This window comes from Leucoraja erinacea, chromosome 3, assembly GCF_028641065.1.
Source record: "Leucoraja erinacea ecotype New England chromosome 3, Leri_hhj_1, whole genome shotgun sequence".
NCBI lineage: Eukaryota > Metazoa > Chordata > Chondrichthyes > Rajiformes > Rajidae > Leucoraja > Leucoraja erinaceus.
In genome coordinates, this window is record NC_073379.1 from 94,079,526 (window position 1) to 94,105,754 (window position 26,229).

The 26,229-nt window shown below is 40.8% G+C and overlaps 1 protein-coding gene across 1 annotated transcript in view; it reads right to left on the bottom strand.

Annotated features, from left to right (window-relative positions):
* Window positions 1–25,361, bottom strand: part of man2a1 (mannosidase, alpha, class 2A, member 1) — a 96,907-nt gene extending 71,546 nt beyond the window's left edge. Inside the window, 6 exon segments of the mRNA XM_055633217.1 lie at window positions 1,418–1,591; window positions 4,643–4,770; window positions 12,397–12,568; window positions 18,890–19,034; window positions 22,430–22,684; window positions 23,895–25,361. Coding sequence (XP_055489192.1) covers window positions 1,418–1,591; window positions 4,643–4,770; window positions 12,397–12,568; window positions 18,890–19,034; window positions 22,430–22,684; window positions 23,895–24,029 — 1,009 coding nt within the window. The 5' untranslated portion in view covers window positions 24,030–25,361.
* Window positions 25,362–26,229: the final 868 nt, after the last annotated feature.

The following is a 26,229-nucleotide window of genomic DNA, read 5'->3' on the forward strand; positions in this document are numbered from 1 at the left end:
ATCTCTGTTATCCCTGTTGCTGAAAGAATAAGCATCATACTTGCCATACTTTATTTTCAAAGACAAGGATGCAGTAATAAATAACTATCGTGCAACTTTGACAGCAACACACCAAAGCTGAACTGTGCAATTGCTTTTGACATATATTGCATCAAGGGACAGATCTGTTTTTGTCCTGAGGTTGCCTGCAACGACCAATGTCTATTCTCGTGTGGTGTCTGACAATCTGTTTTACAACACAGAAATCTGGTGAATATCTTAATAATACCAGTTTAGTTTAGTTTATTGTCATGTGTACCGAGGTGCAGTGAAAGGCTTTTGTTGCGTGCTAACTAGTCAGCAGAAAGATAATACATGATTACAATCAATCCATTTACAGTGTATATGTGTAGGAAGAAACTACAGATGCTGGTTTAAACTGTGGACACAAAAAGCTGGAATAACTCAGTGGGACAGAGAGAAGGAATGGGTGCCATTTTGGGTCTCGACCCGAAAGACCCGGTCTGAAGAAGGGTCTCGACCCGAAACCTCGCCCATTCTTTCTCTCCAGAGATGCTGCCTGTCCCGTTATTCCATCTTTTTGTGTCCATCTTCAATTTACAGTGTATAGATACATGATAAGGTAATAACGTTTAGTGCAAGGTAACACCAGCAGTCTGATCAAGGATAGCCCGAGGGTCATCAAAGAGGTAGATCGTAATTGAGCACTGCTCTCTGGTTGGGGTAGGATGATTCAGTTGCCTGATAACAGCAACTGTTAGAAACTGTCCCCGACAGTAACTGTCCCCGAATCTGGTGGTGTGCGTTTTCACACTTCTATACCTTTTGCCTGATGTGAGAGGGGAGAAGAGGCAATGGCTGCGACTCGTCCTTGATTATGCTGCTGGCCTTACCAAGGCAGCATGAGGTATAAATGGAATCTGAAGAAGGGTCTCGACCAGAAACGTCACCCATTCCTTCTCTCCAGAGATACTGCTTGTCCCACTGAGTTACTCCAACATTTTATGTCAATCATTAGAAGGGAGGTAGGTTCGGTGATGGTCTGGGCTGCGTCCACAATTTGCTGCAATTTCTTATGGGTCTTAGATGGAGCTGTTCAAACCAAACTGTGATGCATCCCGATAAAATGCTTTCTATGGTGCATCTATGTATGGTGCACCAGGTGTATTTAACATACTTGTTTGTTTTTACTTGTGAGACAAAATTATGTGTCTGTCACATTATTATTTAAAATATATATTGATCTCATCTGGATCTGAACAATGAGTTCTTGCACCAAAATAATTGGTGCTTAAATGTACACCGATAATGACAACTATTGCAGTGGTACTAAAAACAATGAAACAATACAATTGTGCACTAAGCATTACACTAGCAATTAGAATGCGTTTAGATGAATTATACCAATTTCACCTACCCCAGTTCTGACGCCAGTAGAATTCCAGGCTCTTTTGAGCTGCAAAATATTTCTTGACAGAATAGTGAACCCTCTGAATTAGCATGTGGGAAATACCAGTCTGTTTTAACAGATATGCCATAGTGGATGTGTGGCCAAATGGATCAATTGCCCATCCTGACCTTGGTTTTACTCCTGTTGAAATGAATAAAAGCACATTATATAAAATATTACCCCGGTAGCATTAGAGAGAAAAAGGTTTACAATTTTATATGAATGCGTATATAAAACATAAATCAACATTATCAGAAACAAGTTCTACAGAAAGCTCCTTCTTTTGAGCACAAATGCACAGAACGATTAAATGGGTTTGTATTTCTGAATCTGGAAAGGCCCATGAATTATGCACTGGGAGATCCAAATCTCTCCGCATCTCTTGCATGTGCAGCACCGGAAAGAGTGGTGAGAAAAGGGATATAGATTTGGATTGTTATCTAAAATTGGAGAATTCAACATTTGGTTGGGTTGTTACCCAAGTGGAATGTGAGGTGCTCTTCTTGTCTCTGCAATGGTGGGTGGCTAAGAAGGGCAGCAAGGACAAGCATGAGAATTACAGGCTGTCATGAAAGGGATTCTTAGGGAAGGATCGCTCAGCATGTGGATAGGCACAAACTGATTAGGGGTAGTTACCATGGCTTTGTGCATGGGAAATTGCGTCTCACAAATCTGATAAGAGTTTTTTTGGAAGAGGTCAACAAGAGGATTGATGAAGGTTGGGCAGGAATTTGGGACACGCCAAAAATCCCAACTTGAACATGATGAACAAGATAAACCAAAGGGCTTACTTTGCTATGTAACTTTGTAACTTACTGTGCTATGTAACTTTGTGACTATTCGAAATACAAGTTAATAAATATTTTGTCAGGAAACTTCCACTGTTAGGTCTCAAGATGTGAAAGGATCAAAGAACAAGTGTTTTATCTCCAGTGATTGCACTGTGGTGTGAAAATGGAAGTGGTAGATTGCGATGGAAGAAGGAAATCATGATGGGGTGATCCTTTCAAAATGCTTGAAGGGGAGAACATAGTGGTAAAGACAACCCAGAACAGAAGAGACAGTAAAGCCTGGGACAGAACCGACATGATCCTATTGTTTAGTAAATGGCGGGACAGGATCGTGGGGTCGAGTGACCTATACCTGCTCCTATTTTCTTCTGTTCCTCTGTTCACACCTTTTAAATTAGCAACACATAACATAGACAAATGAGTAAAATCATACTCAAACTGTCCATGTAAATGAATTCGACTAGAGTGCTGATCCCGAGGAAATCTCTTATATCATCCTTTGCCCTATCCAAACATCCCACTATCTTCTCTGCAACTAACTTTTTTCATCGTTTTCCAGTTCTGCTGAAGAGTCTTTGACCTGAAGCTTTAATAACAAAGCACAGGTGTAGCAGCGCCTGCTGGCGCATGCAGGTATCGAACCCGGCATTCGGAAGCCGCGGTCACGTGACTCGGGAGCGGCTGCTGGTTTTTTGCGTGGTTTTGCTATCGCGCGGCAGTTGAGTGCTGACCACCGTTGTGGCCAGACGTGTTGTAAGAAGCTGTGAGCTAAGAAGCTATTTTGAGAATAAAATAAGTTACAAAACTTAGTTGTCGTTCTTGTAACCGCCAAACAGGTTTCTTAAAAACTTAATAATGAAGTGGTATTGCAAGATGGAAGATTCAATTCTGAGTTTGAAGGGATATAAACCAAACAACAGTAAAAGGAAGCTTAAGAAGCCAGGCAGGCAGATGAAACAAGAAATAATCTCATGCTATCTGCTTGGCAAACAGTATTATGGATAGTTATTTTTGGTTACATTTCTGTTATATAAGTAAACATTTCCATATATTGAAGTAAAACGCCTGAGGTGTAATATTAATACAATAAGAAAACTGATGGCAATTACATAATTATTTCCTTCAACCGATCTATTTACTGATGTTGGACAAAAATGCTGGAGAAACGGCGCTTCTTCAGACTGATTTACTGATGTTGTTATTTACTGATGTTGTTAACCTTATTTAATCCAAAAGCACAAATACTGTTACCCTGGCTATTGAATTGAATTGGGATTCGCCAAGAATAGCTTTTGGAAAGGAATTGTTCAAAAGCAGAAGTTCCCTATCTATTAGAACATTGCAAAGAACATTTAAAATACATTAGAATGCATACAGAACATTTGCCTTAATGGGAATTATAATACAAGTACAAGGAAACCCTACTAGGCTATAAAACACTAGTGAGGCCTCAGCTAGACTATTGGGTACACAGTTCAACAATGGATCAGCCATGTCTCAATGTTGAGAGGCTGTAAGGGCTGGTGTTGAGCGAGCAGTAATGTAGCTGCCCAGCACTTGGATGTCAAAAATTGCTGTGCATCAGCAGTGGCTGCTCCATCTGTTTATAGACCGCTGGATTTTATGGTCCTGTAGGATATAATGGAAGCTGCTGCCTCCCCCTGATTTGTGGCTGTTACTATAGAGATATTTCGAAGTTGGGGACAACCATGTAGCCAAATAAAGAGAGAACACAGCAACTTCCATCACATCCAACAATTTGTGTGAACAACCTGAAAAGAGCCTTTATGTACAAGGACAGTCACTAAGAGATGGAAAGGAAGAGCAATCCAAGTAGCTCCATTGTTGACTGGGGTGTTTAGCCGCTTACTGTGCTACAAGGTTTGATGATGGTAGCAGTTTTAAAAAGTAATGGGGCAGAATCGAAGGAGAGTGAACAGTTTAAACATTAGCTAACATTGGACCTAAGAAGAGAATGCTTTGCGGACAAAATGAGGCTCCAAGAGGATTTAAAGGATGATTGGTTACGAAACTAGAGGGAAACACATATTAAGGGTGTGAGGGTGGCCAAAACATTGGGAAGATGTTTCCAAATATATAAATAACATCTTAACTTTTCTATTCTGAATTAAGTTACACTTGAGTTATTTTAATAAAAAATTTAATTGTAAAATAAAACACAAATTAACTTTACATAAGAATTAAGATAATTATATTATTTATGGTTTCATTGATATTGAACATCATATAGAGCCAACAAATAAAACAACAGGATTAATAGATAATTTGTTCAAAACAAATAATCAAACTCTACGCCAGATTAATACTGTATTAAGGAGTGGTAAAAGAGATTTGTAATTTGAACGAGAGGATGCAAAAATAATGTTTAAACGATTCCCACCTAAGTTCCTTTCAAGCCACTGATGTCCTTCAATCAGCTGGTCAATCATTGCATAGTAATGTGTACTGGCCTCGTCAGTCATGACCCAACCTCCTGTTGTTATTTCAAACTGACCCTGTTCATATAGTCTAGAAAAGAAAATAAGCACCACATTAAAAAATGTCATGTCAAGATAGCAAAATGTTAAGTTTCAATGATTCTTCAATAGTCATGATTTAAAAAACAACTGGGTGAAGGATTAAGAAATCTATTGTTTTTGACAATGTGAAAAGAAAACAAAATCTAAAAGCAACAAAATAATAAGATTAAACGAGAACTTACCAGTTTGAAGTTTGATCTGTATTTTATGAGGAGTTACGATGAGGGATTACGTGAAGAACCCGCTCAGCACGCATGCGCGGCATACTTCAAAGCAGCGGTGTGGAATCACAGATAGACACAGTTATTGAAGTAAACATTGCAAACACATGGAGACATCAGTTTATGAATTTGACCCATATTATTGAGGGTGGGAGCGGAGGGCACGTAATCCCTCATCGTAACTCCTCATAAAATACAGATCAAACTTCAAACTGGTAAGTTCTCATTTAATCTTACCATTTTAGTTCGGAGTCACGTGAGTGATTCCGTGAAGATTTCAAAGCTCTGTGATTTCAAACCGTGTAACAGTTATTACTACATCACTGCCGAAGTCTTTGAGGGAGGAAGTGTGTTATCGTAATTAACCAATTAATCTGTTTGTAGAAACACACAATGGTATTTTTAAACAATAACAACAAAGAAATTAAATTGCTCCCCTGGGCTTAAATTAAATATTTGCAGTCTGTAAAATCTTTCCTGCAACTAAAACAGGTTTTGCCAACGGCATATTATAAAATTTTCTGAACGGTCTTTCTTCCCACCATCCTGCTGTAGCCAGGATGTGGTCTATAGGCACGTCCATTCTTTTAGCCGTCGACGTGATGCTGCCCTGGTGGAATGAAATTTGTACGTTAGTTTTTATCCCAGCAGCTTTTAGCACCTGCTTGAGCCCTCGAAATGGTTTGGCTCGTCAACCGACCATAAGGTTTTTTATGACTGACCCACAAGGCTTTTCATCTCCCTCGAATATTTAGGTTGTGTCTATGTAGGATAGTAGGGTCATGGCACATAACCGTATTTCTGGCGGGTAAGCCCGGAATTCCACGACTGGATTAGGTGTTCCTGGTCTGCTCTGTTTGATCATTCCCTGGATAACGACAGAGATCTGGTCTGGAGCTGTGAGCATGGTGTCCAGTCTCAATAGGTGTAGTGACTGGACCCTCTGTGCAGATACAAGTGCCATCAATATGAGTGTTTTGAGCATAGATTCCAGGTTGAGGGATCTGGCTGGTGGCCATCCCCTGAGGTATGTCAGGACCACACTGACATCCCATGTATGGGTGTACCTTGGTCTAGGGGGTTAGAGTTGTAAATACCCTTGATTAGTTTGACCACCAGCGAGTGGGACCCCATGGCCTGTTGTCCTGGAGCTGGTTTTAAATAGACAGGCAGGGCACTTCTAGCTGTGTTGATGGCTCTGTAGCTGAATCCTTCATCATGGTGAAGGTTCGCCAGGAATTCCAGTACGTTGGTAACTGTAGCGGTTGAGTAGGTGGTCCCTGTATTCAAGCAGTACTTCTCCCATTTTTGATGCTGGACAAGTGCTGTTTTTTAGTGGATGTTCGGAGGGATGCTGACATGGTGTCGACGGTTTGTTCTGATAATCCCAGTCCCAGAAGTGGTTTGTGCAGAATCTGCAACTCAGGAGTTTGATTTTTTTCATGGCACGGGTGGCTTGTGCCCGACACTGGGTGTTAATAACTCTGGGTCACTGGGGAATACCATCGGAGTTTCAACAACCATGTCATCGAGTATTGGGAATCATGGCTGCGTAGACCAGTAGGGTACTATCAAAATACCTGAAGCAGAGTCCATTTGTATTGTGCGTAGTCCCCGACTGATGAGGCAGAAGGGAGGATATGCATAGAAGAAGAATATCCCCAATCCAGCGTGAACGCATCTACCGCTGCTGCCTCAGGTCTGGTTCCCAAGCAACATACATAGGTACCTGGTGATTTAGCCTGGATGCAAATAAATCGATATCTGGCGTGCCATATTGCTTGATAACTTTTGCAAAAAAAATTTTTTTGGGGGTTTTATATTCGATGTTGTGATTAAATTTACGTTGTCTGGTGTCTGCCACTGCATTTAGCTTAACTGGCAGGCAAGTTGCTGATAGCCAAATATGTCTTTCAACACACCATTGCCAAATTGTGTTGACCAACTTGTCGCATGATACCGATTTTATGCCGTCCATATGGTTAATGTAAGCCACCACCGTAGTATTTATCTATTTGTAACCGTACATGCAAGTGATGCATATTTTGAGCATATGCTTTAAACCATAAAAGTCACCCATATCTAGATAATTAATGCCCAGTGTAAGTGGTAATGATGACTCCGGGTCAGCTAATCTATTACCTGTGCTAGATATAGAATTAGTTGAGCACTGGCATCTGTTTGGATAACTAACATAGGGTTAGTGATGACAATAGGGCTGTAAACTATGCCAAACGTTTTTTACCCACCACTGTAGTTCTGACATTGCTTCAGTGGGTAACTTCATGACACAATCATAATGACCTGTATGTTGTTTTTGGTGCAAAGGTCAGAATTATGTAGCCGGAAAATGCTGCCACCATTTTTCCAATTACTCTGTTACTTGTTCAGTAGTTGGTAGTTTGTTGACCATTAAATTGTTGCATGATTGTGCCAATTCAACTATTTTGTCTCTTGGCAATGTTACAGTCACGTAGACTGAATTAATTGTGAAGCCCAAGTAGTCCATGATTGTGGATGCTTAAACTTAGATTTATCTGGATGTAAGACAATCCCAGGGTTTCAAATAACTGTTTTGTAGCTGACACAGCTAACATAGTCAATTCCATGGTCTTGCCTACCATTTAAGACATCGCTTTAAACTGCTATAGCTGCCCCATCCAGGTAAATTTCAGGTATCTGCGATGATCCTTGTGAATGGTACTAAATAGTAAACATCTTTAAGATCAATGCTTGCCATGAAGTATCCTTTGGAATGTAGTTGTTTGGCAGTAACAACTGTTTCCATTTTGAAATGTATATACTTAACAAACATATTTAGTGAAGTTAAGTCAATGATGATGCGACATCCACCATCTTGTTTGGGTTTAGTGAATATATTGCAAGGGTTCAGGTTTTCCCATGATACTCTTTGTAATTAGTCTCACCAGTTCAGCTTGTCCCTCTCGTTTCTTTAACGGAGAGGGGAAAATACACTCTGGGTGAATGTTGACCTGGTGGCGATTTTTCTAGTATGAATTGTATTTGTATCCACTAATGCCATTGAGTATATACTGATCACTCGTGATAGACTCCCGTGTGTTAGTATTACTCTATATGCTGGTAGGAACCTGACCCACCTACCTCCATGGTTATGGGTATTCTTCTGTTTCCTGCCGGTCCAACGAGTGTTGCTCGTCGTCTGACTTTCCGTGATAGAATGCGGACCCCGAGCTTTCATCAGTCCCATATGTAGACGTCGACTGATGGACGCGATGGGGTGCTGCTGCTTATTGTTTTTGGTTTTGCTCGTCCCGGGGCCTGCCCTCATGAGACCGAAAGCTTGTTAAGGCCTCTCTATATCCTTCATATGCTTTGTGAGGTTTTTGCCAGAGAGCAGTGGGTCTGGCTCAGTGGCTGGGGTTTTGCACAACCCCGCAAATTTAGGATTTTATGGCAGGTCTTATGATTTGTTTACGAAGGTTGTGGTCATCTCCATATTGGTCCACGGAACGAGCAGACGATGTGATGGCGGACGTCAGGAGCCTGAGGACCGCTGCAGTTTTAGCTCCTGGTTCCGAATGTTTGCCCCAACGTGCCCCCACGTTTGGCTGTTTACAGCCGGCACTTTAAGGGACTCGCAGTTCTCTGGAGCTGTATACCTCATTGACCACCTCTCCTGTAGGGCCTTGAACGGCCTCCTGCACGTGGGGTTGCCACGTAGCGGTCCACCACACTTAGCAGCTCTTCCTGTTCCTGCACCCCTTGCATACTCCCGAGATCTTCAGCCATCATCCCCTCTTCTTGACCAGCCCAGTCCTGGTCACCAAAGCTACCCTCGGGTAAGGAGGAAGCAATGGACAGTGCAGAAGGCACTGTGGAGGGAGTGCCTGAACTCCCCCCTGCGAGAGCGCCCCTCACGAAGCGCGTCTCGCTGGAGCTCCTGCTGTCTCTCTCCCGGGTGGGTGGAGAGATGTCCCCGTCCGACAAGTCGGAAGCCACCGGCCGGACGCCTCTTCCGTGGCTTTACTTCCAGCCCACTGCTCAGGCGCTAGCGGGCTGGGCTCGGACGCGGTGTCGGGGAATAGCGGAGGCCGGGTAAGCGGTCCTACCGCCTTGTTGCTGCCCCCCCCCCCCCCCCCCCCCCCCCCCCCCACTCTTCCGTGGCTTGGGGAACAGGTTTGTTCTAGAGCCTTTCTTCTCTGCCTGAAAGCAGAAGGCTCCTCCTGTGAAAGAAAAACCCGACCTCAGAGCTTACCTGACGGTCCGTTTCTTTCACCCCGTAGCGGGAGCACCTGACTCCCCCGGAGTCCAAGGGGGGGCCGCTTGCGTCTGGACTGGCACCGGCGCAGCACCCTGTCTGTGGACCGCAGCGTGTGCGGTCCTGGTGGCATCTCTCCCCCTTCCGTGAATGGAACGCTCCTTGCCCGGAGTCCAACGGGGGCCGCTTGCGTCTGCTGCTTTGCTCCACCTGGAGCAACAAACAGACGCGAGTCGCTGGTTAAACTGAAGGTAAGTACTTACCTAAAGCTTCCTCTTTCAGGCTTGTAGCGGGAGCGCCTGACTCCCGCCTGCCGCTGTTGCCTGCTGAAACGTAATGCCGTGCATGCGTGCTGAGCGGGTTCTTCACGGAATCACTCACGTGACTCCGAAGTAAAATCTAAAACCGGCATACTGCTGATGCTGGAAATTAGTAATAAAACAGAAAATGCTCAAAGTACACGGCCAGTTAGGTTGAAAATTAGGAAATAGTTAACTTCCTTGCTAAGTTTTTATCAGAATGGTGACCTGCTTACTGTGCTACAAGGTTTGATGATGGTAGCATTTTCTAGTATTTTCAGTTGTCTTTTGAAAAATAGGTAGAGAATGTAATTTCACCTTTAAACAGACAAAGGAAATATATTAACTACTTGTAAGTAAAATCCTGTAATGGGTTATAATGTAAAGAACATAGATGTTTTTAGAGCTTGAAACATTAAAATTACAGCTTGAACTTATAAATACAGGACTAAGTGAACTTCTAAAAGCGTTAACTATATCTACTAGGTTTAAAAAGGAACTGAGGATGGTGGAAAAATCGAAGGTAGACAAAAATACTGGAGAAACTCAGCGGGGTGAGGCAGCATCTATGGAGCAAAGGAAATAGGCAACGTTTCGGGTCGACCTGAAACGTTGCCTATTTCCTACGCTCCGTAGATGCTGCCTCACCCCGCTGAGTTTCTCCAGCAACCATATCTACTAACTGGAATTCCAAACTTTTGTGGTCGTACATAAAATAAACTTAGTGCAACCCATTCATTTTGATCATTTATGGGCATGTGAAGTAAAATAGAGGTAAATCGGGTTGAAATAAGTAAAGTTGCATACACCAAAATCTGTAAATCATGTTACCATGTCTGATGATGGCTGCAAAATGAACTGCTTGCAAATATTTAATTTAATTTTCCTATTAGTGCAAGTCAGGATTTTTTTCACTATTCAAGACATAATTAATACAGTATAAGTTGCCCTCCAAATTGACTTCACACTTAAACTTTTTAACAATGATTTGTGTTCCCACATAAATTATTTTAATATTAATTTTTAAATGTAAACTAAATGTAAACTAATGCTAAAATATCATTGCAAGGCACATGAATTGAATTTTCAAAAGTGTCTGTATGATCAAAATATTCTAGAACTGCTCCCAATAAATGGGATTATTGTGTTCAGTTGTGCAAAGGCACACATTTCCCTGGTCCAGCAAATGAATTGACGCTGTGTAACATCTCACAAATACTTGCATCTAATTTGCGAATGTGTCTTTTTGAAACGGCCCTAAAAGCCTTTGCACTGCACGATGAAGAATGTAGCAGTGTGAAGAAAGGGGAAGAAATGCACTTTAAAGATCCACAGCAATGGATTTAGAGAATCTGGTAGAAAAATGTCTGCGGAAGAGATCTGCAATATGATCTCGTACGGCCTCACTAATATTTTGTATAACTGTAAAATGACATCTCATAATAAATACCTGAGCCGAAGAAGGCAAACATGCCATACACATTCTGCACCACCCGTGTTACCACCCTATTTTCCTGCATATTATTGCACCATCGAGTCCATCTGAACTTTTTATTGCCTCGGGAAAGCAGCCAACGTAAGTCCTTCCGCAACCTGGTCATTCCCTCGTCTGGCCTCTCCCATCAGACAGAAGCTACAAAAGCTTGTATGGACATACCATCACATTCAAGAATAGGTTCTTCCCACTGTAATCAGATTACAGAACATTCCTCCCATAAACTACGATGTAGACATGATCTTCCAACATTATGACTACAACATTAGCACTTTTTTCAGTCACTTTATTGCTAGAATACTGTAACACTATTTTGCACTCTAGTATTCTCTTTAACTACCTGATGTACTTGTGTATGGCTTGATTGTACCCATGTATAGTGTTATTTGATTTTACTGGATAATGTGCAAACAAAGCTTTCATAGTATCTTGTTACAGATGACAATAATAAACTAATGCTGCGTTTAAATTTTACCATGGTAGCTGTGGAATTCAATTTCAGTAAACATGAAATTATTTAATAAAACCAATCATTGGTAATAGCGACCACAAATCTGCCATCTTGTTACAAGAAGCCATTTAGTTCACTGTTACAGCCTTCCGAGAGGAATTTCACCATCCCTATCCTAACTCCAGACTCGCCAACGTGGTTTACTTTTAAATACCCTCTTTCATCCTCCAAAATGGATCAATGAGCAGCTCAATATTGGGCAATTAGGAATGAGAAATAAATGCTGGCCTTGTCAGCAATGCCTACACTGTGAAACATTGATTTCCTGGGTGTCAGTGTCAACCAGATCAGATCTGTCTCTTAACCACCCATGGCCACTGCAGCCCACCAGGAACCTAGTATTCTGCAAAAAAACTGCACATAATTCATGCACCTTTTGCATGAGGTAAAATGGGCATAAAGCATGTTGAAATATTCGCTTGCCTGAATAAATATATTTCCATTAAGATGCTCAACAATAACCAGGGCAATAAAGCATATAAATAAGATACTGATAGATGATGACTACGATCAGAACCAAGTAATTTTAATAATAAAATATATAAATATTAAAGAAATTAACATATTGTTTAAAGTAGAATTAAGATTATGAAAATAGATCAACCTGTAGGCCAGAATAATTTTCATGCAAAGTCCATATTGACATGACAAATACTGTATTATCTTGAGCTCATGTTTGATAATTGGTTGTCCGTGTATAATGGATGGAAACTAAAATAAACTGGTGGAGTGGTGCAAATTATAAAATGGTGAAATGTTTTGATATCGGTAAACAGGGAAAACTCTTAACATTTTACATTTACTTTAACCACATTATAGAATTCAATGTAATTTTTTTTAGCTGCAAACCTTTTCACAGCATCTTTCTTCTGTCCGTCAATGTTATTCCACCATTTTGAGAAGTACGAAATCTCCGACCAAATAAATTTCCTACGAACATCTCCTTGTAGCTTAATTACCATGTTGTTCAGAATATGCTGAGTCTGATCTCTATAATAATCATCAAATGTTTTCAGCCAACCTAAAAATAATTTTTAACAGTATAAATAAAATTTTAAAATTCTAATCAACATTGTAACAGTTTACACATTTGTGCCTTATTGCACATGAAACATAATTTCTTGTGTTCTATCAAAATCAAATTATTTTATTTAAGTATAATCTCATTTTACTGCACATCTAGGTTTCCACAATGGATATTTACATCTGCAAAGCTCGAACGGGGTGATAATTTTAACTCCATCCTCCAGGATAGATGGAGAGATTAAAAATGCAATATTTGGAAATTGATGAACCCTTGCTTAGCAACTGCCTCCAAAACATTCCTAACGATGTAACTGTTTCCAGTTTTAAAGGTGAGGTGGAATGATTGCAAATGTACTCCAGAGGCAGATCATTATTTTAAAGGCATTAATGTTTGACCCTGTTTGACTCAAAATGTAACACTCCAAATATTCCTACAGTGGACATCTCAGGGCTTGGAAGCCGAAACTGACTTTGGACAAAACAGTTAAATAAAACTGGTTGAGGGCAAAGATAAATTTCCCTTCAGCCCTTTCCCACCATTCATGGTTGGACACAATCTCCACAAACTCGCCTGAGGCAGTAATTTACATACATTTTTCTACTGAGGATACATTTGTAACTGCTTGAAACAAATACAGCAAACATAGGTACAGGAGTAGGCCATTTGACCCTTCGAGCCAGTGTCGCCATTCAATATGATCATGGCTGATCATCTAAAATCAGTACCCCATCCCTACTTTTTCCCCATATCCCTTGATTCCTTTAGCCCTGAGAGCTAAATCTAACTCTCTCTTGAAAACATCCAATGAATTGGCCTCCACTGCCTTCTGTGGCAAAGAATTCCACAGATTTACAACTCTCTGGAAGAAAAAGTTTTTTCTCATCTCAATCCTAAATGGCGTACTCCTTATTCTTAAACTGTGACTCCTGGTTCTGGACTCCCCCAACATTGGGAACATTTTTCCTGCAGCTAGCCTGTCAAATTCTTTAAGAATTTTATATGTTTCTATAAATTCCCTTCTTATCCTTCTAAATTCCAGTGAATACAAGCCCAGTTGACCCATTCTTTCATCATATGTCAGTCCCGCCATCCTGGAAATTAATCTGCTGCACACCCTAAATAGCAATAATGTCCTTCCTCAAATTAGGAGAACAAAATTGCACACAATGCTCCGGGTGCAGTCTCATCAGGGCCCTGTACAACTGCAGTAGGACCTCCTTGCTCCTAAACTCAAATCCTCTCACATTCAAGGCCATCATGCCATTAGCTTTCTTCACTGCCTGCATGCTTACTTTCAGTGACTGATGTATAAGCACACCCCAGTTGCACCTCCCCTTTTCCTAATCTGACACCATTCAGATAATAATCTGCCTTCCTATTCTTGCCACCCAAGTGGATAAACTCACATTTATCCCCATTATACTGCATTTTAAACAGTTGTTCATCTGCTATTCATGAATAGGTCATTGTCATGCAATCGGCAAACATTTCTAACAATTTGCATAAAGGATTATGCATGACCTACATAAGATTATTTTGTTTTATGGAAATAAGCTCAATCATTGAATTTTATTTCAGGTGGTAAGCAAAACAAGTATGTAAAGTCATTTTTATTTATTGCCATTTATATCCAAGAGCAACAGGTGTGGGGGATAGCAGGAACATCTTCATTAAAGATTTGCCATTTCAAGTGATGGTGAATACAATCTTTCATTTGATTTACTTTTGCTGTATTTTATTATACTGTTTAACCTTAAAATATAGAATTGCAGTGTAAAACACGGATTTAAAAGGCTCTGTAGATGACGTAGTTCTATTTTTATTAAGGCACATGCATAGAATACTCATCTTATATACAATATTTTGTTGAACAATTCAGTGCAACTGGCATAATCATGTAACTAGTAATCCCTTTATGATTTGGTTGCTGGATGGCTGAGAGTATACTGAACTTGAATTTCCACAGAACCTTCAGAGCCTCAATGACCAAGCTCTTTCAGGCACTTTACAATTATTTAGTGGGATGGAAGATTGCAACCTTCACATGGTCCACCCTGTTTTGACAAATGCAAGCAACGGCGTGCACAATCAAATAAGATCAAATAGAATAAGTTAGCCTTTAATTTTAGGCTGTGCACGCCATAAGCAAGAAGAAGACAATTATTTAGCAAGGGATATTTAAAGCACATTTGCTGCCATTATGGGGGAAACAAAGAAGTCAATGTGTGTAATACGTGCCTACAATCATCTGGTGCCCATCCCCAAAAATAGCAATCTTCTTTCTTTGGGGCTATATGATCTCATGCATAACAATTCTTCTTTTTCCAACGTACTTACAAAATATTTGTTTTCTCAAATATATCTCAAAAGTTTTACTCTTTTGTTATTATGCTCATATTTTATCTCATATTTTACTACGGCAAATGTCTTTACTTTGAAAATCTGCTTGAAATTGTTCCATGCCTAAAATTTGGCCAGACATTTACTCATGGCTTCTGAATCAATTGATGTTTCTCTTTCAAATTTGACAATCCCTTGTAAACAGAAAAGAATCCCCAATGAATTATTATTGCTTCTAGAAGGTAACTTAATTCAGCCACGTGAGATAACTTTTTTTTCAGTTCATATAACTTTTTTAAATAAATCAAAGGTTTGTATTATTGTGTCATTTAAATTTGTCTTGAACAACAATTGAATAGATTAATAGATCCACTCAAAACATAACGGAATTATATCATTCAAATAAAAGTACACTCCCTGTGAATACCAACATCTACTAATTCACAATATATTTTTGGTGACGAGTCAGAAACACAAGGATGTTTGCTTTGATATTGATGAGGAAGAGAATTAATGTCACAGGTGGATGATATTCTGTCAGAATTGGTCAGTTCTGAAACAAACTGAAGACTGATTTTCTGAAATTACTGTATCCAATACTTAGCCCAAATAGCTTAATATGCCCATTCAGAAGATGAGATGCTATTGTTAGGACCTACGTTGGGCATCACTGAAGTATAAGAGGTGAAAGACAAAGAACAAAGGGTGGAGAATTCAAATGACTGAATGCTCAAAGTCACCCTTGAAGACTGAAGAATGTTTTACAAAATGTTCGTCCAAACTATCTTTAATTTCTCCACTGCAGAGGAGACCAGATTGTGAGCACTGTTTAGTTCCTCCTCATAGGAAAAATATGCTATCCCAGGATTCAATCTGGTGCACTCTTGTAGGACTCCCAATAAACAAATACAAGCAAATCATTGCTTTTCGTGGAAGGAGTGTTTAGATGCATGGATGTTGGGAAACAGGAACGGAAATCGCTGTCAAAACATGGGGGGGCCACAATTTCCTGGCGGCCGCGAGGCCCTGTCTAGTATCTTTGCTGTGAACGGTAACATCGGGAGCTGACCTGGTTGGTGACCGACTCCGAACTCCAGCAACAGTAGGTTTGTCTGCCCGAATCGTGGGACTTGAATCGGCCTGTTCACATAGCCTTCCAACCACCGGCGAGAACTTCAACATCGGAAGCCTCGATCGCCTCGACGCAGCAATTTGACCGCAGGGCGATGGAAGATCCTGGCTGCGTCGGGCAGGGCGGTGAAAAGCCCCGCGAACGGGCCAATTCAAGCTCCGCTCTATGATCTTTGCTCCACGGACTTCTCCCTGCTCCAATCACCGCACTCTATCCTCAGTCCCACCCCCCTACTTCCGACTCTGACCGACACCTCCCTCCTCCAATCATCGCGCTGAATCTTCATGCCGCCCTCCTTCCAACTGCCTGCTGACCGACGTCTCTCTCATCCAATCGGCGCAATTGATCATCAGTCCCACCCCCGCGGAAAGCAGAAATTTCACCGAGTTTTAAAATCCGGATTACAAAAAATGGGGGGGGGGCGGAAATTTTCCCCCACCTCTCAAAACAGGGGGGGGGGGGGTGAACATGTCCCTGCTGTCCCTCCCAGGATTTCTGCCCCTGTTGGGAAGAGAAGGGATACAAGTTGCATCCCTATTGCACGGGGATACAAACACAAAAATGGGAGTGAGCATTAGTCAGAATGGAAGAGCAAAAGAACCATGGAGTAAATAGAAAGCTGACAGAAGAAGGAAGTGAAAGATTTGTCTGATAAATACGTCATGTTGCAGGTAGCAGAAATTATGGAGAATGATCTGTTAGACATGGTAGGGTGGAAGGTGAGGTAAAGGAAACTATATTCTTAGTGTGCAGAGGGATCTGAATTTCCTTCTACATGAATTTGTTAAAAAATGAACATGCAAGTGCAACAACGAATTAGAAAGGCAAACAATGTGCTGATCATTATTTCAAGGACATTTGAGTACTCGAGTAAAGATAATTTTTTCAAAATATAAGAACTCTGGCAGGACTGCATCTTAATATTATGCAGAGGTCTGGGTTTCTTACCTAAAACATGGGTATTATAGGGAGTGCAACATGAGTTCAGCAGATTGATTTCTGGGTTGGTATGTTTGTTTTTTTAGAAGAAAAATAAACAGGCTCGGTTGGCCTTGAAGTTAGAATAAATGAAAAACTTTTAGCAAGTTAACCTCTTCACATTCTTGCATTTCTGTGTATTGGAATTGTTGTACCAGGCCATGATACGACCAGTCAGGATACTTTCTACAGTGCATCTGCAGATGTTTGTAACATGCCGAACATTGTTAAACTTCATAAAAAAGAGGCCTTCGTCGTGCATACATTTACGTGCTGGGCCCAGGACAGGTCATCCAAGATATTAACAGGAATTTATAGTTGTTAACTCTCTCCACTACTGACTCATCAATGAAAGTTGGCATATGGTTTCCCGACTTCCTCTTTTTGTCCTTCGTTTTGTTGACATTGAGCGAAAGTTGTTGTCATGACACCACTCAACCATGTGTTCCATCTCATTCCTGTATTCATCACCACTCGTGATTTAGGCAACAATAGTGGGCAAATTTGGAGATGGCATTGAAGATAGAGCAAGGGGCTAAGTTTGCAACCCTGAAGTGCATCTGTGTTGATGAGCCAGTGAGATGAGAGTGATTACACTTGATATCAAGGCAGTCACCAAGTATGTCATCAAGGTGCCTCAATAAATCTGAACCCTCGGGGCATCAAGAGGAAGACACTTGAGTGATTGGAGTCATACAAGAGACGATGGTGGCATTTGTTGGAGGTCAAACATACAAGCCACTGTACATGACTGCATTAGCTCCTCTGGACAATTCCAATGGCCTAACCATCTCAGCTGTGTCATTAATTACCTTTTTGTATATCATAAGATCACATGGTGATCTCGCAGATGATTTCAGAATGTTCAATGCCATTCATATCTGTTTAGAAAAAGAAGCATTTCATGCTGGCATAACACATAAATGTGACAGCGACCATTACCAACAAAAGAGGATCTAACCTTGATATCCATTGGGATTATCATCATCTAGTCCTCCACCATCAACACATTGGGGATCGTTATTACCTAGAAATACTTCTGAATCCAGTCACATAAATCTGTTGCCAGAAGACCAGGACAAAGGCAGTGTACCCTTCAGCGAGTGACTACTTGTCTGACCCCATCTATAAGTGATCACTTTATAGATGCTTAAATACATTCTGCTTGCTTGTGAAATGTGACTCGCCTCCAAACACTCCAATACAGGTACCATGTTCAATCCATGTTCAAGACATCTCATAAATCTGATAAAATACCCTTCACATGCCTGTGCAATTCCAACAACACTCAAGAAACTTAATACAATCCAGAACAATGCACTCCACTCGACTGGTGCCAACTATACTAAAGGTGTTATGATGCTTCATTTATTGTTAATCAAATTTTAAGTTTAACATTTATTCAAAGACCTGGAACTTTACCATATTACTTATGGCATATTCTGAAAATCTACTGGAAACCATTAGTTTAATAACTTACTGAAGAATTCCAATAAGCTTCTAAAAATAGGTAATTTTGTTCTAAAATAATTCTAATTGATGGATACCCTACCTCTGTCCTGGACCTCTGTCCTGATTGATGATATTCATGTTTTTTAAATATTAAGTTAGATTAGAAAAAAGTATTGTCCTGTAAGAAATCATAAAAATTGTCAAAAGCTTTAATAGCAAAAGCAATATTACACTACTCCCCAGATGTCTGTAGCAATAGCATAATAACCTGCATATATTAAGCTAGCCTTCACCACTAAATCTTTTCTTTTGAGAATCTAACACAATTTAAAAATTAAATGACTGATAATTAACTTGGTGAAATGCATATTCTAGAATTGTACTGCATGTCCCTTGAAATACCCATTCCTCACCAGGATCATTGTGCGAATGGGGCACAACAAATATCTGCAATGGGTCATCATCCCACTCATGTTCATTGTATGTGATGTCAAAGCCCTGTTTCCAAACTCCACCATCTGGGTTGTCAAAAGGTAGAAGTTTATAGATATCCAACATCTATAAGAGATAAGAAATAATTAGAAGCTGATTAGCAAAGGCATTTCACTGTACATCCCTGCTGAAGATGTCGTTTCAGGATTCTGTATGACAAAATGACATTTCATTTTAGAAAGCAGATCTTGTACAAACTAAAGTCTACATATTATTTCACAATAACTACAGCTGATAAAACCAATGAAGAAATTTGCATCTTCAAAATATATACACGCATTCAGTAAATTGCTATGTAGGGATCAAAGTAGCTTTCTTCTGCTGCATATAGAAAAATGCAGAAACCATGAAAACCATAAAACCATAACCATAAAAACCATAACCAGAGTAAATTTTATTCTAATAAATTAAAGAATCTGCAGATGCTAGAAATTTGAAACAAAAATAGAAAATGCTGGAAACAATCAGTGGATCACACAAAGTCAGTAGAATGAGAAACAGAGAATATTTCAGGTCAGAGACCCTTCAGAACTGAGCAAGTTTTTCATAAATTCATAGATGCTATCTATGAATATGAATATGCGGTTCCAGATATTCTGATTTAAAATATTGTCTTTTTAGCACAAAGGTTTTAATAAGAACCAATATGTTATTTTTCCAACAAAACACTGGATTATAAAAAAATATATAATAAAATGAAAAATATGTATGTTCAAGATATTCAGCTTGACTTTTAATCAGAAATTTACCAACAACTTTGAGACAATGGGGAAACATGCTATATTTTCCTATTTAGTTTCAAAATATGGTTATCTTTGCAAGGCAAACAATTATTGCTCTTCCTGTATACCCATGAGCATAATTTTTGAACCATTGTTGTCCTTCAGGTAAAGGTAATTCTACACAATTGGACAGGTGATTTCAATACAACGACAATGAAGGATTGGCGATATATTTCTAAGTAAATAAAGTGTGAATTTTGGAGGGGAACTGGCAGGTAGTGTATTCACATTTATTGGCTGCCCTTTCCTTCTTTAAGGTAGAGGTTTTGGATTTGTGAGACTGCATAAGCTTATTGGTTTAATGTTGTATGAACTACACCACCAGGGAAGTGAAGAGTGCTTCTTAATGCCTTGAACTTAGCCAAAAGGTTTTGCTTGTCAAAAGATGAGCCATTTGCCACAGGATAGCCATTCTTGTCATCACAGTGTTTATCTCACTGGTTTAGGTGGGGTTTTGTCACCGATGACCGGTTGATAGAAACATAGACATAGAAAATAGGTGCAGGAGTAGGCCATTCGGCCTTTCGAGCCTGCACCGCCATTCAATATGATCATGGCTGATCATCCAAATTAATATCCCATACCTGCCTTCTCTCCATACCCCCTGATCCCTTTAGCCACAAGGGCCACATCTAACTCCCTCTTAAATATAGCCAATGAACTGGCCTCAACTACCTTCTGTGGCAGAGAATTCCACAGATTCACCACTCTCTATGTAAAAAATGATTTTCTCATCTCGGTCCTGAAAGACTTCCCTCTTATCCTTAAACTGTGACCCCTTGTTCTGGACTTCCCCAACATCGGGAACAATCTTCCTGCATCTAGCCTGTCCAACCCCTTAAGAATTTTGTAAGTTTCTATAAGATCCCCCCTCAATCTTCTAAATTCTAATGAGTACAAGCCGAGTGATAGTGAACAAACAATGCTTGGAGGTAGACATTGCTGGAGAAACTCAGCGGGTGAGGCAGCATCTATAGAGCAAACAAATGGGTGACGTTTCAGGTCGAGACTGATGTGGGGGTGGGCGGGAAGATGAAAGGAAGAGGCAGAGTCAGTAGGCTGTGGGAGAGCTGGGAAGGGGAGGGGAAGGAGGGAGAAAGCAAGGACTTCCTGAAATTGGAGAAGTCAATGTTCATACCACTGGGGTGTAAACTACCCAAGCGAAATATGAGGTGCTGCTCCTCAAGCGCAGGCTTGGCGATCACTTCGCCCCACACCTCCGCTCAGTTTGCATTAACCAACATCAGTCTGAAGAAGGGTCTCGTCCTGAAACGTCACCTATTCCTTCATTACATAGATGCTGCCTCACCCGATGAGTTTCTCCAGCATTTTTGTCTAACTTTGATTTTTCCAGCATCTGCTGTACTTTCTTAAACAATGCTTGGAGATCAAAGTAAGTGCATCAATTCTCACTAAATGATAATGGTCATTTTAGTAGCATGAATGGTACTTGCCATTTATTGGCACATGCCTGAAAGTTGTCTAGACTTCATTTTCTAAATAATTGCAAATAGAATTGAACATTGCACAATTAGTGAATATCCACATACATTTACACATTCTCCCAATGACCATGTGGATTCTTCTGGGTTCGCTGAGATATATGGGCTGGTAGGTCAATTGCCCAATCAGCCTAGTGGGGAAGGAGAAATGCAGGAATGTGGGGAGAGTAAAATGGGAATGTGGGGAGAATAAAATAGGATTGCAATAGATGGGTGCTCAGTGGTTGGCACAGACTTAGTGCACTGAAGGTTGTGTGCCCATTCTACATGACTTAAGAACTTTGCTGGATCAACTAGATTGGGAGCGATTTTATCATATCTCCTTGCAGTGTGTTGGTTGATATCAAGTGATCTGTCCTACTTTATTATCTGCCCATAGATACATAGACAATAGGTGAATTGAGATGTTGAAAATACAATGAGTGGCCATTTCATGGGGCAGATGTGTTATCATCTTTGCTGTGGTTGTCATCTATAGGCTGGACCAGGTAGGGCTGACAGATTTCCTCCCCTGAAGGACACGAGTGAACAGAATATGTTTTTAACAATTCAATTGTCTCATGGTCATCAGTACAAAGACTTTTTTTTTTATTTGACCAAAACATAATTGGTAAAATATAAATTTCGGCAAATCAAGTGCCAACGTTTATTCATCCTTCTTGAAAAGACCATGGTTCTTAAATTTACAAGGACCCCCAATGACAGCTTTTGTAATACTATGAAGTTCCTTTGTCAAAACAGCATGGTATTAGCTGCAGACACATTTTAGACACCTGAAGCTTTCCTTAGGTTATACTATTGAACCAGCACATGATATTTCCTCCACTTCAAAGGGAAGATATATTTCCCCGACTTCAAAAGTTTTCAAGCCATTTCTGTAAAATAATTTATGAAGCATAACATGCCATTACTAATGGCATTATATTATGATCTCAAATTCTGCTGGATTTTATGTTTTGCAATGCCCACACATTTTTCCTACAAAGGCTTTCCTTGAAAGACAAACATTAAAATGATGAAATTCCAGTATCAATAAAATCCTTGAATGTTATTCCTTTATCTAATCAGCTTGCTGGGTTCACATTAGACATAATTATTTTGCTGTTAGTTAAGGCAGACACTTATTTGGCTCGGAAGCACTTGAAATATTTAATTTCTTGTTCCACAATCCACTTACTTGTATTTTTGACGCTTCTGTGTAAACCTTTGAAGCAAACTGACAATCTTCTGATTCAATGGAAATAATTAAAGGTGCTCCAAAGAATTCAGAGCCTAATCTTTGACTTGAGTTTGAGCCTTCAATGCCTTGACCATCTTTCACAGATTTACTCAAACTAATAACCGAGTCCCTGATATTTGAAATTATCTCGTTGTTTTCAGCTAATAGATGTTCCAGGTGATCAATTTTTTCATGCAAAATTGAAAGTTGCCCCTGCAACAAATAAAATGAAAAGACAGTCATCCAGTAAATCCTTCATATTGTAACGGTAGAAAGTATCACTTTATACAATTGAGATAAAAACCAAGTCATAGAGCCTTGCAGTGTGAAAGGAAGCCTGCGGCCCCCTTTGCCCATACCAACCTAGATGCCCAATCCAAGCTAGTTCCATTTGCTATGCCTGGCCCATATCACTCCAATCATTTCCTATCCATGTACCAGTCCAAATGACTGGTGAAACTTGTTGTCATACCTCTCAACTACATTCTATGGCAGCTTCAATATACCCTCCGTCCTCTGAGTGAAAAAAACACCACTAATTTTTCTTTTAAAATGTTACCTTCTCACTTTAAATCTATACCCTTTGGTTCTTAAAATCATAGAAAAACAGATTTTAAGAACCAAAGGGTATAGATTTAAAGTGAGAAGGTAACATTTTAAAAGAAAAATGAGGGGTATGACTTGGAATGAATGTTAATATTGTTAATGTTAATATTGCATTTGTCTCCCTTACTACTGACTCAACTTGCAAACCATCACCTATCTTCGTATCATCTGCAAAGTTGCCCACATTATTGGTTGGTTGGCTATTAATTTATTGATTTTAATTTAGTTTATAATGTTATCTATGAGTATTGTGATTACAGGCTTGTTATGCTGCTGCAAATACAAATTTAATTGTTCCATTGCTGGTACATATGACATTCTTGACTCCCTTCACGAATGCTGCCTGACCTGCTGAGTTCCATCAGGGTACACAAAATTGCTGGAGAAATTCGAGTTTCTCCAGCAATTTTGTGTTCCTTCGATCTTCCAGCATCTGCAGTTCCTTCTTGAACACGAGTTCCACCAGGAGTTTGTTTTTGTCTTTAAACTAAGTTTACAAGTCCCACAAAGCAAGTGCTCGTTTCATTCAGAAAGAAGAGCATTTAGGCATTTTTGATTTTCATCCCAGCAAAATAAAAATATTATGTAGACTGGGAAAAATGTCCTTTTCCCTTCCTTAAAATCGTTGGAGTTGGAAACGTACAAAAATGATAAATAAGAGCCGTGGCCACATAGTTCATGAAAGTCGTTTGAATTTCTATTCCTGAGCAATGCCATGCGAGATCAGATTGAATCAATTGATAGTGTGAATACATGCTGCGACCTGTCGCAGTCTTCAGATCATAGTGAAAAACCGCGACAATTCAACAACGCTTACCTTGGGAAAAGTCGTTTCTTTCCTGACATTTTTTGGCTGATCGAACTGGACATGGTCGAGCATTAAGTACAAGGAAAAGATCACCACGCAGAATATGGCACTTCCAAATATAGTAAATTTCCTGCTGAGTTTCATTTTTACCAAGTGTTTAAAACACTGTTAAAAACATAAACGTACTGGTGATATTTGCATATTGTTTTAAATGTTCCGAAAAGTGTACAAAGTTCCTTCGAAAAGCGTCTTGAAATGCAACATTAAACTAAATGGCAAACACGAAAATTAGACGTTTTCCTGTCACATGCATCTAGTGGCAGAACTGTGCGGAAATCCCAAATCGTTTACCAAACACGTCTTCCCATTAAAAAGTCACGAGATAAAACTGTTGCCAAAATCTTCTTGTCGTAGGTCAGTGGTATCAGTTTGAATATATATTCCAGTGAAATACAATTTATTTGAAAAGAAGTCCAAGCAATGTAGTTGAACAACTTGCGTTATTTTAGAAATGCTTTTCTACCAGATGAGGAACAACCCGTACTTCGCAACGCGTTGTCGAGGTAGACAGTGTAAACACGGGTTGATCAAAGGTTATTACTGTTTAACATATTCCTTGTTTACTCAGCAGCCTTGCGTAACTCTTCAAGTGTAAGCTTAATTTCACCACACTGATATTCAAAATTGCCAAACCGTAAACCAGTTTTATAAAGTCTTCCATAAAGTACGAATCTGTTGTTTCAATCTTGTCATTCCGAAAGCATCGTCTTGATATCGCCAACACGATACACATTTGTTCCTATGCTCTTTTAGCCAATCGCTCAAGAGTTCGTTGCATTTCCTGGTTGTTTGGGTAAATTAACATGAACGCATAGAACGGGTGACTTCTCTCTCACAGTTCTATGTTACACTCTACAAGAGAGAATGATCTTTCACCCAAGTAGTCTTCTTCCTGATCAACCGAAGGCCCCTTTCAAACCTCAGCAGGACACAATTTCTTGCCAAAAGATGCATTAAGCGTTCGCACACTTGTACGCTATTTAAAGATACAGTATACGCCGGGTGCATGACAGTGTATGTGTAGCTTTATTTGATCATTGTTTGGTCCCCTTGCAGATTGGCATGTATATCATTTCGACACAAAACCTCCACGCCTTCAGTCGATTGATTCTAAGGCACGGAGACGTCAAACGCTGCAGCTTCCGCCATTCGGATCCCAGGGTTTCATTCCCTTCACTCCATCTCATCTGCAGTGCTGGCTGGAGCTCACCGCCGAGCCTCGCTGCTCCTCAGACCTGGATTGCAATTTCTTTGGGGAGGAGTGGGGTTCGGATAACGTCAATCAGATCTTCTAGTACATCTTTCAATGCGTACGTGCTGCAAATATGCTCCGCAAAACGCTCCAATCACCCCCAGCCACGACCTGTTTGGAAAGCAAAACATCCGCATCGGCCGGAGCCGTTGGCGAGAGCGACACCGCGCGCTAACGTCAGCGTGCGCTGTTGACGTGGCCTCCTGCGGAGCGGTGCGCGCGCGCGGGAAGGCGGGAGGGCGGGAAGGCGGGCAACCGCCCGATGTTCTTGTCTCGTGTCGGGATGAACTGCAGTTGCTGAAGACCAAAGATTAGAGAGACCAAAGACACCAAACCCTGGAGTCACTCTCTCAGCGGGACAGGCGGCATCTCTGGGGAGTAGGAATGGGTGGCGTCCCAGGTCGAGTCCCTTCAATAGTCAATAGTCAATTTAATTGTCATTTGGACCCCTTGAGGTCCAAACGAAATGCCGTTTCTGCAGCCATACATTACAGACAAATAGACCCCAGACACAACATAATTTACATTTTACATAAACATTCATCACATTGCTGTGATGGAAGGCCAAAAAAAACTTATCTCTCCACTGCACTCTTCCCCCCCCATGTCAGAGTCAAAGTCAAAGCCCCCGGCTGGCGATGGCAATTGTCCCGCGGCCATTAAAGCCACGCCGGGTGGTGCGAGGTCGCACACCGGGTCTTGATGTTGGAGCCTCCGGCGTGCGCTCGCAGAGTCCCGCGGCCATTCCAAGCCGCGCGGGGCGGTGATGTCAGGCCCCACTCCAGGAGCTCTTCGACCCCGCAACTCGGGCGGAAGAAGTCGCCGTTGCAGGAGCCCTGAAAGGCGGTCTCCCTCCAGGGATCCGCGGGCTCCCGGTGCCGCCGTCCGCAGACCCGCAATAGCAGCCTCCCAATCTCCGGAGGTCGGGCTGCAGCAGCAGCAGCAGCAGCGCTCCACCACCACCCGCTCCGGACTCGGCCAGCTCCACGACGGTGACGGTGAGTCGTCGGCACCAGAGTCCCCGGCTTCGTC